Below are 15,686 nucleotides of genomic sequence, written 5' to 3' on the forward strand. Positions count from 1 at the left end.
TTCATATATATATATATATATATATATATATATATATTAGGAAGATAATTTAATTTTTGGACAAAACGACGTCGTTTTGCCCACGTGGCTTGCCAGCATGTAAAAAAAGCCACGAGTAATGCCATGTAATGTTAAATACTATCCACGTCATCGTCGGTCAAACTTAAGAGCTGTCAGAATTTTCACCGTGTGCAATTTGCAATTAAATTAAAAGGTGGTGTATTCTGGAGCTATTTTTGAAAGTAATGTGCAATTTGCAATTAAATTAAAAGGTGGTGTATTCTGGAGCTATTTTTGAAAGTAATGTGCAATATGCAAATTCGATGAAAGTTCGTGTATTTTTCGGCTATTAATCCCTTTTTTTTTTTCAAGGAGCTTCATATATTGAGACATATATCTTAGATGTTTATTTTTGCTCTCGTTTTGATTTTAGATTGAATATTGAACAATTATCTTTTTTAAGATGCTATGTTTAATTTTTCCATCCAATGTGGTATGATTTTCGTTTACATTGTTGTGTTGATTTTGTTGGCTATTTATTTTGTTGTTTTAAATGAATAGCTGCTGGAGAATTGGCTACATCTAGGGATGGCAATCGGATACGACGGGTATGGATAGTGACTCATACCCATGAACTAAATGGATAGTGATTTTTAACCACGAAACTATCCATGGATATCAAATGGTATCCAAACCCGCCATCGGCGAATACCCGCTATCCATCGAGTATCCACCACCCGCTATCCGTCGAATACCTGTCAGGCTGTCACCCACTATCCGTCGGATATCCACCACCCACTATCTATTGGATACCCACGAAATAAAATTTAATTATAAATTTATAACAAATTTAACGGGTAATTGACGAGTATTTCACGGGTAATTAACGGATATTTTCGCGGATACTTTTCGCGGGTAAACGAATTTTGCGGGTATGGATAATAAGTATCCAAACCCATACTCACGAACTAAATGGATAGTGAATTGCAACCACGAAACTATCCGTAGATATCAAATGCCTCTCAAACCCACCCTAATAGGCTCGGGTTTTCGCGTGTATCCATTACCCGCTGGTAAATTGCCATCCCTAGCTGCATATCTTGGTTGGAATTTTCCTACAGCCAACTATTTGTCTTTTAAATATGGTCGTCAATACTCAAGAAAGAAGGATTGTCGATCAAACTATCGTATGTTCTGAAATAGGGATAACAATGGATTCGGGACTCGGTTCAAATATGTGGATTCAAATCTTTTTTTTCGGACTTAAACTTTATAAAAATTGGATTCGACGAATCTGGATCGGACTCTTTAAATTGTCGGATCTAGATTTCGAGTAATAGATTTAAGATCTGGATCCGACCCGTTGACCCGGAGATATGTAAATATATACTTATTTTTAGTTTTGATTTCTATTCAATCTTAAATCTAATGTCATTCAACGTATCCTAATTCCTAAAGCTATTGAGATTTCTGCCTGGCGCCGCTCATCTCGTCCAGTCCACCACCGCTGACGCCGTTCGTCTCCAGTCCACCTCCGGTAAGCCGCTCCCCCTCCCCCACCCAGAATCCGTGCCGTGGTCCTGATGCTCGACGACGCGGTGACGCCGACCATCCAGTCCACTGTCGCTGCTCTTCCAGCCACCGCCGCTCCTCTCCAGTTCACCGACACTGCGCCAACTCCGACCCCTGCTCTTCCTCTTCTCAGGTAAACACTCGACATTGCTATTGAAGCTTTCTTCTTCTAATGTTCTTACAGGAAATGATAAATGCTTTAGTCAAGAATTGAAATATAGTCAAATATATTTGGGCTTTTTAGTTTATAATAGGCCGAAATTTATGGGACCTATTATTAGCCGCGGCCCTCATATACGCATATAAATATCTTTGGGCTTACAATCCATCTCATCAACCTCACTCATACCTCAACCTTCCATCAGAGATCGTCACCGCCACACTCAAGCCCCTCGGCCGACCCATGGATGCCCCCCCTGGCGATTGCCCTCGGTAATAAACACTCTTCACTTTTAACTCTCAGAAATTTATGTTTTACGAAATCCGCTGGTAATATGGAACACTAGTATGTGAAATGGAACACTATTTGGCTTGTTAATTATGTCTGTTTTTAGGGATGATAGTATATGTGTGGTTTTATTCTTTTTTTTTTGGTTTAGTTGTTGTATTTGGATTTCACGTGTAATGTAACTGGTCATTGTTCTTGCTTAAGGTGTGAAATCTCGTGTCACTGCTAAAAGAAGTTTAGTATATTAAAATGGCCATTTATGTCATTCTTGATAGGATGACATATTAGGTTTCCATTTTGTTGAGTGTGCTTGGTGAAGCTTATTTTTAAGAAGCTCTCCCGCAATATATAGGGTGTGTTGGGGCTTATAAGATGATGATGTATCCTATTTTAGTGAACCAATGATAAGGTAGTTAAAGCTAAGCTGTAATTTGAAGGATCAGATATGAAATAAATTTAATATAATTATAAAAAACTTGCCCCTGTAATAAAAGCTAAATTCCAATTCTGTCAACTGACAAACTACAATGTCTGGTTGAGTAATTTTTCATTTTGAATTGATGTTATAACTTATAAGCTTATTAATTTTGTCAACTTCTAACTAAGATCCTACCCAGTTGTATTTTAGGTCTCAAGTTGTACTTTGAAAACATATCTGTTGATTTTGAACAGATTACAAAACTCCTTTGTGTCATTTGCCTTTGTCACTTGTTTCAAGACTCAAAATGTTATTTTGGCCTGTTAATGATGTATTCTTTCCGATGTAATGGCACAGTGGACCTCCAATATTTGATGGTGACAGACCCTTTGGTGATCAGGATAGATACCGTGGTGGACCAAGAGGACCACCTGGTGAATTTGGTGGGGAAAAAGGTGGAGCTCCGGCTGACTTCCAACCTTCATTCAGGGTAAGTCTTGCTTTATGTAGTCTATTTGTTAGATCATGAGCGTAGGACTTCTGTTATTTGTGTCTTCTTGAATTACATGAAAATTTTAAGTGATTCAGTTAGATTACCTCTATTTTAGGTGCACGCCTTCTAGTAACACGTCATGTAAAGTGTGTGCTGCTATATTAAATGGGTTGCAGAAATATTGCAAGCTGTAGATATTATGGTTCATCGAAATAGCAATAATAAAAAAAATATATATACTTTTTTTACCTTCTTCATCCTCAATGGTCAAGCTTTACCTGCCTCGTGTCTCTTTCTCTCAATGGTCGTTGACTCTCAAGAGATATGCTAAGTCAACTCTCGAGTGAATTTTTTTTGGAAGATATATATTTTAGAACAATGCAAAAACGGTAATATTATTATGATATTTTAAAAGTCCTGTTAAAATAGCTCAAAAGTTAGTCCATCAATTGAGAACTTACTCTTAAAAACATTACTATTTGGATCATTTTAGCCCATAAATAAGTGATATTATTGTCGAAGGCCAAAGAAGCAATTGAACCGGCCCATAACTACGCATTTCACATTTCTACTTCAAAGAAAATTCAAAATTCACAACTTATAAAAAAGAACAAAGAAAAAAGAAATTCACAAATTTGGTTCAAACTTCACCAACTGCAGGAATCGCACAATAGCGCTCAACGCCCAAAACCCCTGCCAACAGAAATGGAGGGTTTAAATAGAGAGACAGAGAAGCCATGGCGCGTACTCGAATTCTACAGTGGCATAGGTGGATTGGTATGCTTGTTTATTGTCATGTTTAATTGGAACTCCTTTTGTGCTTAATTTTGATTTCGATTGTGGTAGCGATATTCATTGATGGAGGCGGGCGTAGATGCTGTGGTAATCGAAGCATTTGACATCAATGACGTTGCAAATGATGTTTACGAGCACAATTTCGGCCACCGTCCGTATCAGGTAGCATCTTAAGATTAGCTGAAATGTGAGTTTATATATGCTATTCATGCATGTAGTGATTCATTTAGTTTGCTAGTTTTGTATTTTCAGTATGATAATTAGTTAGAGATGTTTTTGCATTAGATGATTTAGGTTGGTGTGTGTGTGTGTGTGTGTGTGAATTTGATATTAATTCATGCTAATATTCGCTTGTGGTGTTGGACGTTTATTTTGGTGTGCTTGTAGGGAAATATTCAGACCTTGAGTGCTGTTAACCTCGACAGATATGGGGCTGATGCATGGCTTTTGTCTCCTCCTTGCCAACCTTACACACGACAAGGTGGTTGATTTCTCGTTCATTAAATTTTTCTGTGCTATGCAGATTGTATGAGCATATCTACTTGTGTTGACAGTGTTGTTATAGCTTCTTAAAATATTGTTTATTAAGGTCTCCAGAAGGGTTCAAATGACGCTAGAGCTTCTTCATTTTTGAAGATTCTTGAACTAATACCACAATGTTCACGACCCCCAGTGATGCTATTTGTGGAGAATGTTGTTGGATTTGAGGTTTGTGGTTTATGTATGTCTTTCATTAAGTAAAAAATATTTTAGTATTGAATTTGTTGAACCACCTTTCTTATAAAATGACAACTTCTTAGTTGCAATTTTTTCAAGAAATTTGTTTTGGTTTGGAGTTGTATGTGGATGTAGGTTTTTCTTTTTATTTTCCTATGCCTTTTTGTTTCTTTTTCGAGGAGACATATTGTATAAGTTTTTTATTAAAACCCATGATCTTACTATTATTTTTGTTTAACAAGTCATTCATATATACTTTCTCTCTATTCATTTTGTATCTTGTTTCTATTTCCTTTTGCAGACATCTGATACACATGAAAAGATGATCACCATGTTGAGAGAAAATCATTTTGACACACAAGAATTCATTCTAAGTCCTTTGCAATTTGGTGTGCCGTATTCTCGGCCTCGCTATTTTTGCCTGGTCCACCTCTCTCTCTCTCTCTATCCCCACTCCCCAGTATATACACCCACATAATTTATGTTTGTCCATTTACTTTTGTATATCCAGTGCATTCACATGCATTCTCTCCATCTCTTCATTATGCATCTGCCTGTAAAGTTTGTACCTAGCACGTGATATGGAATCTTAACGCAGTTATACATAGAATCTGCAGCTTGAATAGAGAAAGTACTCTATATATTTATTCGGCTTTCTTTACTCTTATTGGTTGTTTGATATATGTTTCTAATCCATTGTGAACTACAGGCAAAGCGGAAACCTATATATTTCCAGAAGGCACAGTTCAATAATGCGCTTCTTTGGTGCCCACGCCCTATACTTGGGTATGAGGAAAGCATGGTGACAAGTGAAGATGCTGAATCACATACATATTGGAATAAATTACTTGAAACTACTCTACCTATATGTGATTTTTTGGAATCAAGTGAAGTTATTTTAGAATCGAGCTTAACTAAAATATCTGAGGATACTGAAGAAGAAAGTGAACTTGCTGCTGACCCTTCAAAACTGTTTTTAGTTCCATCTAGCCAGATAGAAAGATGGGGGAGTGCCATGGGTATGCTCACCTTTTCCAGCCTTGATACTTCTTTACCATTTTGTTCACATTTACTTTTGTTTTTGTAACTCTTATACCACTAAATTGGTCTACTTCTTTACCATTTTGTTCACATTTATTTCTGTTTCTGTTTCTGTAACTCTTATACCATTAAATTGGTTCAATGATTGATTTAGATATTGTTTTCCCCGAATCAAGACGTTGTTGTTGCTTCACCAAAAGTTACTTTCGATACGTGAAGGGGACTGGTTCCGTTTTGGCTACCTGTCCCGCAAGTCAGCTACAGGTACACACCAATTTTTATTGCAATATATCTATTTAGATATAAGCACATACAATATCAGCAGTTCCTACCTTAGGTCCTGAGAGCCTTTGAATTGTTCTTTATATATTCCTGATATTCCATGAGTGTCAATTATTGATATGTTCCTTTACTTACTATTAACTTTCTGGAGATGAATATTAATCTGAATATGGAATCCAAATTCTTTTGCACTGCATATCCATGATGATTTCATTTGAATTTTCCCTATGCATGCATGCCGACATAAGTTTGTACTATTAAATTTTCCATGTGTAAGAGTGAAATATGTTGATGCTTGGTTATCCATGTTTATGTCTTGCGAAATAATCGAGGATGAAAACTCTTTTGTTGACCTTGTGAAAACTTCTGCAGGTATGATCACGTTCCTCATCATGAAGAGTTCTCACTTGTGCACTGTTTTTTGAGTGTTCCTGATTCTGATATTGCCAAAGACATTAATTTTCTTTCTTCAATATTAAAGCAATCATATCACTTATCATATTATGCAGGGAAAGAAGAAAATTGAATTGCCTTCGTTGCAGGAGCTTCAACTTAGATACTTTACGCCCAGGGAGGTGCACATTTTTCACTCTCATACATCAGTTTGTTTTTCAGCTCCTTTTGTATTATTACTTGTTCAATTTTGTTCTCTCAAGTGTTTTCTCATCAATGTCACTGTCAGGTCGCCAATTTCCACTCTTTTCCGAAGGAGTTCCAATTTCCACAACATGTTAGCCTTCGTCAACGGTGCGCCTTACATTTCTTGTATTGTTGCTTGACATAATATGCAAAAGCAGGCATCTTTGAGGAGGCTATTTCTCACTCATGTGGAACCTAATGAAAGAATTATGGACATATAGAAGTGACTTAAATCAGGTGTTGCCTCTCCAACTGCTTAGGAATTTTAAAATAATATATAGTGAATAATTTCATCCTAGGGCAGTTGGCCTCTGGAACTTTGCATGAGAGTATATATGATCTATTTTTTGGATATCATATATGTTGGTTTTTGTGTTATTGGTTTGTTTGTTGGTTATGTGCATGTTCTTAACTAGAGATGGTTATGTGCAGTTACGCGTTGCTGGGAAACAGTCTGAGTGTTGGAGTGGTGGCACCACTATTGCGCTATCTATTTACTCAGCAATCATCATAGTGCTATTTTGATCTCTAGTGTGCTACTAATTTGTATGGATACAAATCGAGCAACAATAGCTTCTCTTTTGTAATAAATTTTATAGATCGTTGCACATTGCTTCTAAAAGTTTATCCATACGTGGCTCGCGTCAACGACGTCCACCAAATTGTATACTAGAATTCCTGTAGCTTGTTAATTGAGGAAAAATGATGCGACTTTTAAATGTAACCAGATTGGTCATATCACGCTTTCTAGAAAATGTCTTTAGGTTATGTTTTATTGAAAAAAGGGAAAATGTGCAGACTGGCCCCCGAAGTAGTAGCTCCTATAGCGTATAATCCCTCTTACTCACTGTGTGTGCAATTAAACCCCTGAACTCCGAGAAAATAGTGCAAATTCCCCCCTCTGACCTAATGTCATTAAGTGTTCGTTAACATTTAGGTTTAATTGCACCCTCTACTTCAGGGGTGGATCCGCATCTTAATTTTTTTTTTTTTTAATTTTAGCAACCCACCTCCGGCATCAATTTAACCGTCCCCTGTACTCATCGGCTCCAACTTACACTTTGTCAGCTCGCACTCGCTCAATCTCTTGATCGTCGACTGCTTACCGCCGACATGCAGCAGCATCACCAACTCCAGATGTGGACCTGGATCGAATCCTACTTGGTCCAAATCCATATCCGTATTTTTTTACTTAGGTCAGGATCCGGTCCAAATCCATTAGGTCCCAAAAAACAAGATAAATGTCCAGATCCAACAGGGTCTCGAGTCCTGACCCGGATCCATTCTTTTTTCTCTTTTAAAATAAATTTACAAATATTAAATTAATCAAAAATAAAATCATAATTATTATCTAGAGTTTTAATAATTATTCAAAAATAAATAAATAAAATTTAAATATATATTATATAGATAAATATATACACAATTAATATCATCAGATAAGCCTAAAAGGTTAAGGTGTTGGAGGAGATGCTGTTGTGCGGGGCGGTGAAGAAGCTGGTGGTGTTGCTGCATGTAAGCGGTGGGCAGTCGACAACCAAGAGATTGAGCGCGTGCAAGCTGACAAGGTGCAAGTCAGAATTGATGAGTACGCGGGCGGTTAAGTTGAAGCCGGAGGTGGGTTGCTGAAATTAAAAAAAAAAAAAAATTAAGGTGCAGATCCACCCCTGAAGTAGAGGGTGCAATTAAACCCAAACGTTAACGGACACTTAACGGCGTTAGGTCAGATGGGGGAATTTGCACCATTTTCTCGGAGTTCAGGGGTTTAGTTGCACATACAGTGAGTAAGAGGAGTTATACGCTATAGGGGCTACTACTTCGGGGGCAATCTGCACTTTTTCCCTTGAAAAAATCATTGGCATTTATGAATTATTGGGTAGCACAAATATATTTGGTACTTTGATTATTATAATTATATGTGGAGTTCTGTTTTTTTCTTTTTCTTTTTCAGATAGTATTCTCGCCCATTTCTACTCGCGCTAGTATTTTATTAATGGGGTCTGGTTCCATTAGGCACAATTCAATCAAAATAGTAGAGAAAACATTGCTAATTCGATTTATATATTTGCAATTCCAAACTGCATTCATGAGCAAATCCTCATATACCTATAAAATGTATGTACTCCAAGTCTCCAATACGCCTCTATTAAAATCAATTAGTATTTTTTTCAAGAAAAAATTGGCCTTGAAGATTATTGCATCCTTCTAATACTTGGGTCCTTCTGGCCTCCATGTCAGCTTTAAATTTGAAATTTTAATTATTGAGGTCTGGAAACCATAATAATAATAATAATAATAATAATAATAATAATAATAATAATAATAATAAATACTAATCAAAAGTCAAAATATTAAATATAGTTATAATTTTTGTAAAGCAGACTTATAATTATGGTGCGAAATGTTCGTTCAGATTAATGAAAATTAATAATTGTTCACAAGCATAGTTATAATAAATATTAATAGTAAACTTTACTAATACTCATTTTATGTTGTAAACTAGAGAGAAATGAGAGAATAGAGAAGAGAATATGTATTGAACGTATTCAATATGAGGGCCAAAAACCTCTATTTATACAAGTAGGAAGCTAGGGTTTTAGGGAGATTTCTTGGTCAACACACATAAGATATATCTAGAAGATATTTTACAACACTTTCCCTTGATTGACCAATCCCTAAAACAAAAATGTTGCCTCATTAAAACCTTGCTAGGAAAACCAATGGGACAAAACCTAGTCGAAGGAAAAAGAGTACAATTGCTTCCCCTGAACTTGATATCATTGAAGATCTTTGAGCCGACGCATGCCGATCTCGTGTACCAACTTTCTGAATGTCTATGTTGGTAATGTCTTGGTGAATAAGTCCGTCAAATTATCACTTGAGCGAATTTGTTGAACGTCGATATCGTCATCCTTTTGAAGGTTGTGTGTGTAGAAGAGTTTGAGATAAATATGTTTCGTCCTATCGCCTTTGATGTATCCTTACTTGGGTTGCGCGATGTAAGCAGCTTTGTCTTCATATAAAATAGTTGGTTTGGCCTTCGATGAAGCTAATCCACATGACTCTTGGATATGACTCGTCACATTTCTCAACCATACACGTTCTCGACTTGTTTCGTCGATTGCAATGATTTCAGAATGATTTGAGGATGTTGCAGTCAAGGTTTGCTTCACAGACTTCCATGATATAACAGTTTCACCACATGTGAAAACATATCTAGTTTGTGACTTAGCTTCATGTGGATCGGATAAAAATCCTGCATCCGAGTACCCCACTAGATTATTATCAGATTTTTCTTGATAATATAATTCAAGGTCAATGGTATCCTTTAGATAACGTAGAATGTGCTTAACACCATTCCAATGTCTCAAAGTGAGTGCAGTGCTAAATCTTGCTAGAAGATTGACAGAAAAAGCTATATCTGGTATAGTATTATTAGTCAGACAAGTCAACGCTCCAATTGCACTTAGATATGGTACTTCTGGACCAAAAATTGTTTCACCCTCTTCAATTGGTCGAAATGGATATTTCTTAGTATCAATAGATCTAACGACCATTTGTGATGCTAATGAATGTACATTATCCATGTAAAAGCGTTTTAACATTTTTTATGTATATGTGGATTGATGGATAAACGTTCCCCCACGGATACGTTCCATTTGCAAACCAAGACAAAACTTTGTCTTTCCCAAATCTTTCATCCCAATTCTTTCTTCAAAGATTCATCAGTTTTATTGAGCTCTTCAAGAGTTCCAATTAAATTTAAATCGTCAACATAAACTGCTATGATTGCAAATCCACTTTCGGTTTTCTTAATGAAAACACAAGGGCAGATATCTTTATTATTGTATCATCTTTCAAACATACTCGCTCAGTCTATTGTACCACATACGACTAGACTGTTTCAACCCATACAATAATTTTTGCAGTTTAATTGAATACATGCTTTTGGGCTTTGACTGCAATCCTTCAGGAATTTTCATATATATGTCATTATCTAATGACCCATATAGATAAGCAGTTACTACATCCATAATGCGCATATCAAGCCTTTGTGACACAGCCAGACTAATCAAAAATCTGAAAGTAATAGCATTCATTAGTGGAGAGTATGTTTTTTCTCATAATCAATTCCTGGTTTTTGTTAGAAAAACCTTGTGCTACGAGTTTTGCTCTATATCTCGTAACTTCATTTTTCTCGGTTCTCTTTCTAACAAAGATCTACCTGTATTCAACATGGATTTTAGATTCCAAAGTTAAGGCTATATATCCAAATACTTTTCGGTTATCACAGAAATTTAATTTCCTTTCTATAGCTTTTTTTCACTTTGGCCAATCAAGTCTCTGTTTGCATTCTGCAACATATTTTAGTTAAGGATCCTCATTTAAAACATGAAGAGCTATATGAAAGGCAAATATATCATCAACAATGATATTTTCTCTCTCTAGTATCTTATGTAAATAATTTATTGAGATCTCATGATTTTCAGATACTTGTAATTCTTTAGGAATTACAACGCTTTCATTGGTTGATTAGTCATTTTCGTCATTGTTTGGTTTTCATCTTGCCCCTTTATTTTTCTAGGCATAAAATCTTTGGAACCAATTGGTCGACCATGTTTTTGACGAATTTTAGACTCATTTGCTGCCAAAGCTATATGTCCTTCAGAGACATCAATTTTAGTTGGAGTATTTGCAGCATGTATGTGAGATTGTGTCACTTTTCTTGTATCTACTAAAGCATCAGGAATTTGATTTGCAATCTTTTGCAAATGAATGATCTTTTTAATTTCTTGTTCACATTGATTTGTTCTAGAATCAAAATGTGATAAGTTTTTCTCATTCCAAGAGAGTTCTTTGTGTTTTTCTGAATGTAGATTTGTTCCTCCTAATGTTGGAAATATTATTTCGTCAAAATGACAATCTGCAAAACATGCAGTAAATAAATAACGTATTAAAGGTTCTATATACCTTATAATCGAGGGTGAATCAAATTCAACATATATCCCAAGTCTTTGTTGGGGACCTATTTTTGTTCGTTGTGGGGGGGGGTGCAATTGGGACTTAAACCGCACAACCAAAAGTTCGTAAGTGAGAAACATCAGGTTCTCGGCCAAAGATAATTTACATTGGAGAGTATTCATGATTGGCTAATGGCCTTAGTCGAACTACTGTTGCAGCATGTAATATGGCATGACCCCAAGCAGTAGTTGGGAGTTTTGATTTCATAAGTAATGGTCTAGCAATAATTTGAAGATGTTTAATAAACGATTCCGCTAAACCATTTTGAGTATGGACCTGAGCGACTGGATATTCAATCTCAATTCCAATAGCCATACAATATAGTTTTCAAATGCTTGAGATATAAACTCACTAGCATTATCAAGACGAATTCTTTTAATTGAATTGTCTATGAATTGAGCTCTTAATTTTATGATTTGAGCAAGTAGTCTAGCAAATGTTGCATTTCTAGTAGAAAGCAAGCATACATGTGACCATCTATAAAAAAACATCAATCAATACCAATACTATAAAGTATCGAAAAGGTCCACAAATGTCTTCTTGAATTCTTTCTAAGAAAGATGGAGATTCGGTATTAACCTTCGTATATAAAAGTCTAATGACTAACTTGCCTTGCACACAAGCATCACATGGGAATTCATTTGTAGAAAGAACCTTTTGATTCTTATGTTGTGCCCATATGAATTATTGATTATTCAGAGCATCATAGTTGCTCCAAGATGTCCAAACCTATCATGGCAAAGCTTAAAGCTTTTGTATCATTGAACTTCGCGTTCATGACATGGTTTGTCTCAATTGCTTTTATGAATGTATAATACATTCCAGAAGGTAGTGATGCTAATTTTTTTTTTTTGTCAGCTTATAGCTTGAAACAAAAGAATTTATGCAAAGATATTCATTTCTACCTTTCACACAATTCTCTCGATGTGGTATCCATTATTACGGACATTCTTGAAACTTAGTAAGTTTCTTTTGAACTTACTAGAGTACAAGGCATTTTCAATAACTAATTTAGTATCATTTGGCAGAATGATACAAGCTCTTTCGAAGCCTTCAATGATGTTTGATGCACCTGATATTGTGTTAACATTATCCTCAGCAAATATCAACTTAAGGAAATACTTCTTCTTTTGAAGAATAATTTGAGTATTGGCACTATCACCAAGACAAATATTATAAGATTCCATATGATGTTAGTGTATAGATGTTCATGCCTTGTTAAAAACCTCTCCGCAAAAACCTTATAGGAAAAATTCGGTAGAGAAAAATAGTACAAGACATATATATTTACACATATATTACATTAGTTGCCTCGTTAAAAACCTTAACTAAGAAAACCTCGTAGGAAAAAACTTAGTAAGGGAAAAAGAGTATGGTGAAACTCAAAAGGATGGGTATCTATTTAATCGGTAAATTATTAAGGAATCGCGGACTATACCTAGTTTTGATCGGAGAAGACAAAGAGAGTAATCGGAATTCTAGAACATGAGAGTAGAGTTGCTGCTTGATAGTAAAAGATAGCGTAATGTTACAAAGAGCACGTAGGCCTCTATTTATAGATTACATGTAGAGGGTAAAATAGTAAAATCAACACTGGAGCATGCGTCTTGCGTGATCAGGGGTATAATAGTAAAATCGCCTTCACGCGGGAGATTTCCCCGCGTTTCTGGGGATTCCTCTGGTGAAGACCATGTCTCTGGCGAGAGCGGCTTCTCTGGTGTAAGCCGTTCCTCTGGCGAGTGTGACTCCTCTAGCGAGCGTGATTCCTCTGGCGAGTGTGATTCCTCTGGCGAAAACCATCTCGCTGCTCCCCGTGATTCCCCTGGTAACGTCATTCCTCTGTTCCGCATATATTACTCATCATCAGAGTACAACCATTCGGCCTTTAGGGCCATTTGACCTTCACGGTCTAATTTTCGAGAGCATGTAATATTCTTCAGGAATATTACTTGTGCTACTTTAATAGCATCAATTTAAGATCTTGAATGTAATATTATTCAGGAACACTACTTGTGCTCAAGGTCTAATTTTCGAGAGCATGTAATATGAATTGCTCTTCAAAAGCATGCAATATTCTTTAGGAATATTACTTGTGCATCAATTTAAGATCTTGAATGTAATATTCTTCATGAATGCTACTTGTGCTATTTAAATAACATCAATTATTTTTCAAGATCATTTCTAACATGACAAATTTTGAAATAAGAGCACAAAAATCATAGAATTTGGCATGGAAATTGATAACAATAAATTTCACAATAAACAAACAAATTGATTTGATTTATTTTAATGAATATCAATTTGTCATGGTAAATTGTGAGTATTAAATTGATAACATCAATAAATACAAATAAATGCAATATAGTTATGACAAACAATTACAATTCTGTTAATCAATTCAAGATCTCCGTTGGTTAAACAATACCCAATTTGATTACTAAGTAATCAAGATTTAAACTAATTCGACAAGCAATTCGATTTGTAAAACAATCAGGATTAAAACAAGTACAAGAAATAATTAGAGTAATTCAGAATCACATGCCGTCCAATCATTAATGTATTTTATGAAACATTATAAATAATATACTTTGTTTTTTCAAAAATTATGACTAAATAAATAATAAATTGAGATCAAATTTCAAAAGACAATAACTTTTATTGTCGCTGTGAATATACTAATATACTATAATGCTCACTTTATTAACTTTAATTGCAACAAATTTTTTTTGACTAATTGCAATAATAAGAACAACATCAAAAGCAATTGATTATTTAAATCCAACATATAATTGGAACAAAAGATAGAACAATTAAACATAAATTGATGGAATGTTATCTCATAAAAAAATTACGACAACCAAACCAACAATAAAATGAAGCAATTGAGTTTAATTTAATAAAATACCAACTATCTTATCAGAGCAAGGAAACGAATTGAAACATCTAAACGTATATTATTGAATATTTAAACAATATACAATCATTTTTTTTATTAAATAAAATAATAAAACAACTGAATAGACTAACGTATATTCAAGCAAAAATTTAAAGAAAAGGGATTACAAGGCACTGTTGATGCAATCTCTTATTTTGCCTTCAATTTTATTAGATAATACTAATCGACAATTTCCATATGTTTATAAAAAAAAATTGAATGTTTGATATATATATATATATATATATATATATATATATATATATATATATATATATATAAGCAGCCGCCGTGATTAAATTAACTCATCACAAAATAAAGGGTTAATTGCCCATAAAATACTGAACTTTCATCTAATTCTGGTTTTGCACATGAACTTTGAACTATGGCGTGATAACTACTAAGCTTTTGATTTTATCTGATTTTGCTACTAATCCAAATTCCGGCCAAATACCAAGCTAATATATAATATGGCGTGCTAATTTTGACGTGGCGTATTTATTCTTGCGTGACAATTAGTTGGCAAAATAATATTTTTTTATTTAATTTCTTATCAATAAAAAAAGAACACAAAACACATAACTCAAATTGTCAATAATTTAATATATCAAATCAGTATTTTTTAGTTGAATTAATTAATAATAGTAAGGAGATTTTCGAGTTTAGGTGTGTCAGCCAAAGAACATTTTAATTATCAATAAATTAATATATAAAAAAATTATTTAGCTAAGTAATAGAGTTTATTAAATTTTCATTATCTAAAGATTAATTTTTTCTATAAACTATATATATTTATACTATTTGAATGACTTCTATTTTATATATTGGAGTAATCAGTTGTGTAATAGTGAACTAGAAAAAAATTGATTTAAACTTGAGAATTTTTTTAAAAATACTATTATTTGATTTGATATATTAAGTTACTGACAATTTGGGTTATTTGCTTTGTGTTCTTTTTTTTATTAATAAGAAATTAACAATAGATACGTCACGTCAAATATTGGCACATCATATTAGCCTAATATTTGACCAGAATTTGGATTAGTGGCAAAATCAGATAAAATCTAAAGTTTAGTAATTATCACGCTACAGTTCAAAGTTTGTGTGCAAAACCAGAATTGGACGAAAGTTCAGTATTTTATGGGCAATTAACCCCAAAATAAATCACAGATTTAAAACGGTAGATTTAATTAAAAATTTGAAGCAGTCGAATAAAAATAATTGTAATGAATTCGATTGTAAATATCAAAATCAAATTTAATAAATCTACTAGTACCTTGCAGGAAAGACACGATTCTTTCCTAATGCATACCTTCAATATAAA

General features: G+C 34.3%; 2 protein-coding genes across 5 annotated transcripts in view; one reads left to right on the plus strand and one right to left on the minus strand.

Moving 5' to 3' along the window:
- LOC130993427 (protein SGT1 homolog) overlaps positions 1-15,686 on the minus strand; it is a 77,681-nt gene that overhangs the window by 25,682 nt on the left and 36,313 nt on the right. The gene's annotated exons all lie outside the window — the stretch shown is intronic.
- LOC130993424 (tRNA (cytosine(38)-C(5))-methyltransferase 2) lies at positions 1,414-7,084 on the plus strand. 4 transcript variants are annotated; one of them, XM_057918303.1, is made up of 13 exons: positions 1,415-1,705; positions 1,817-2,004; positions 2,796-2,928; positions 3,592-3,708; positions 3,778-3,888; positions 4,114-4,207; positions 4,316-4,434; positions 4,745-4,867; positions 5,153-5,462; positions 5,639-5,748; positions 6,276-6,341; positions 6,449-6,513; positions 6,838-7,084. In XM_057918303.1, exons 2-13 carry the CDS (start codon positions 1,976-1,978, stop codon positions 6,917-6,919), a joined length of 1,359 nt encoding a protein of 452 aa, XP_057774286.1. In that variant the 5' UTR covers positions 1,415-1,705; positions 1,817-1,975; the 3' UTR covers positions 6,920-7,084. The 4 variants fall into 4 exon arrangements, with proteins under 4 accessions (XP_057774288.1, XP_057774286.1, XP_057774287.1 ...); XM_057918304.1 differs by having other exon boundaries at positions 1,938-2,004; XM_057918305.1 differs by lacking the exons at positions 6,449-6,513; positions 6,838-7,084 and having other exon boundaries at positions 1,414-1,705; positions 6,139-6,278.

Source organism: Salvia miltiorrhiza, chromosome 7 (genome assembly GCF_028751815.1).
Source record: "Salvia miltiorrhiza cultivar Shanhuang (shh) chromosome 7, IMPLAD_Smil_shh, whole genome shotgun sequence".
Lineage (NCBI taxonomy): Eukaryota > Viridiplantae > Streptophyta > Magnoliopsida > Lamiales > Lamiaceae > Salvia > Salvia miltiorrhiza.

Excerpts from the sequence above, each read along its gene's own strand:
- LOC130993424 (XM_057918303.1), top strand. The coding sequence starts at position 1,976 with ATGGATGCCCCCCCTGGCGATTGCCCTCG. Across the intron at positions 2,929-3,591 it reads ACTTCCAACCTTCATTCAGG|GAATCGCACAATAGCGCTCA; the intron begins GTAAGTCTTGCT and ends CACCAACTGCAG. Across the intron at positions 5,749-6,275 it reads GTCCCGCAAGTCAGCTACAG|GGAAAGAAGAAAATTGAATT; the intron begins GTACACACCAAT and ends CATATTATGCAG.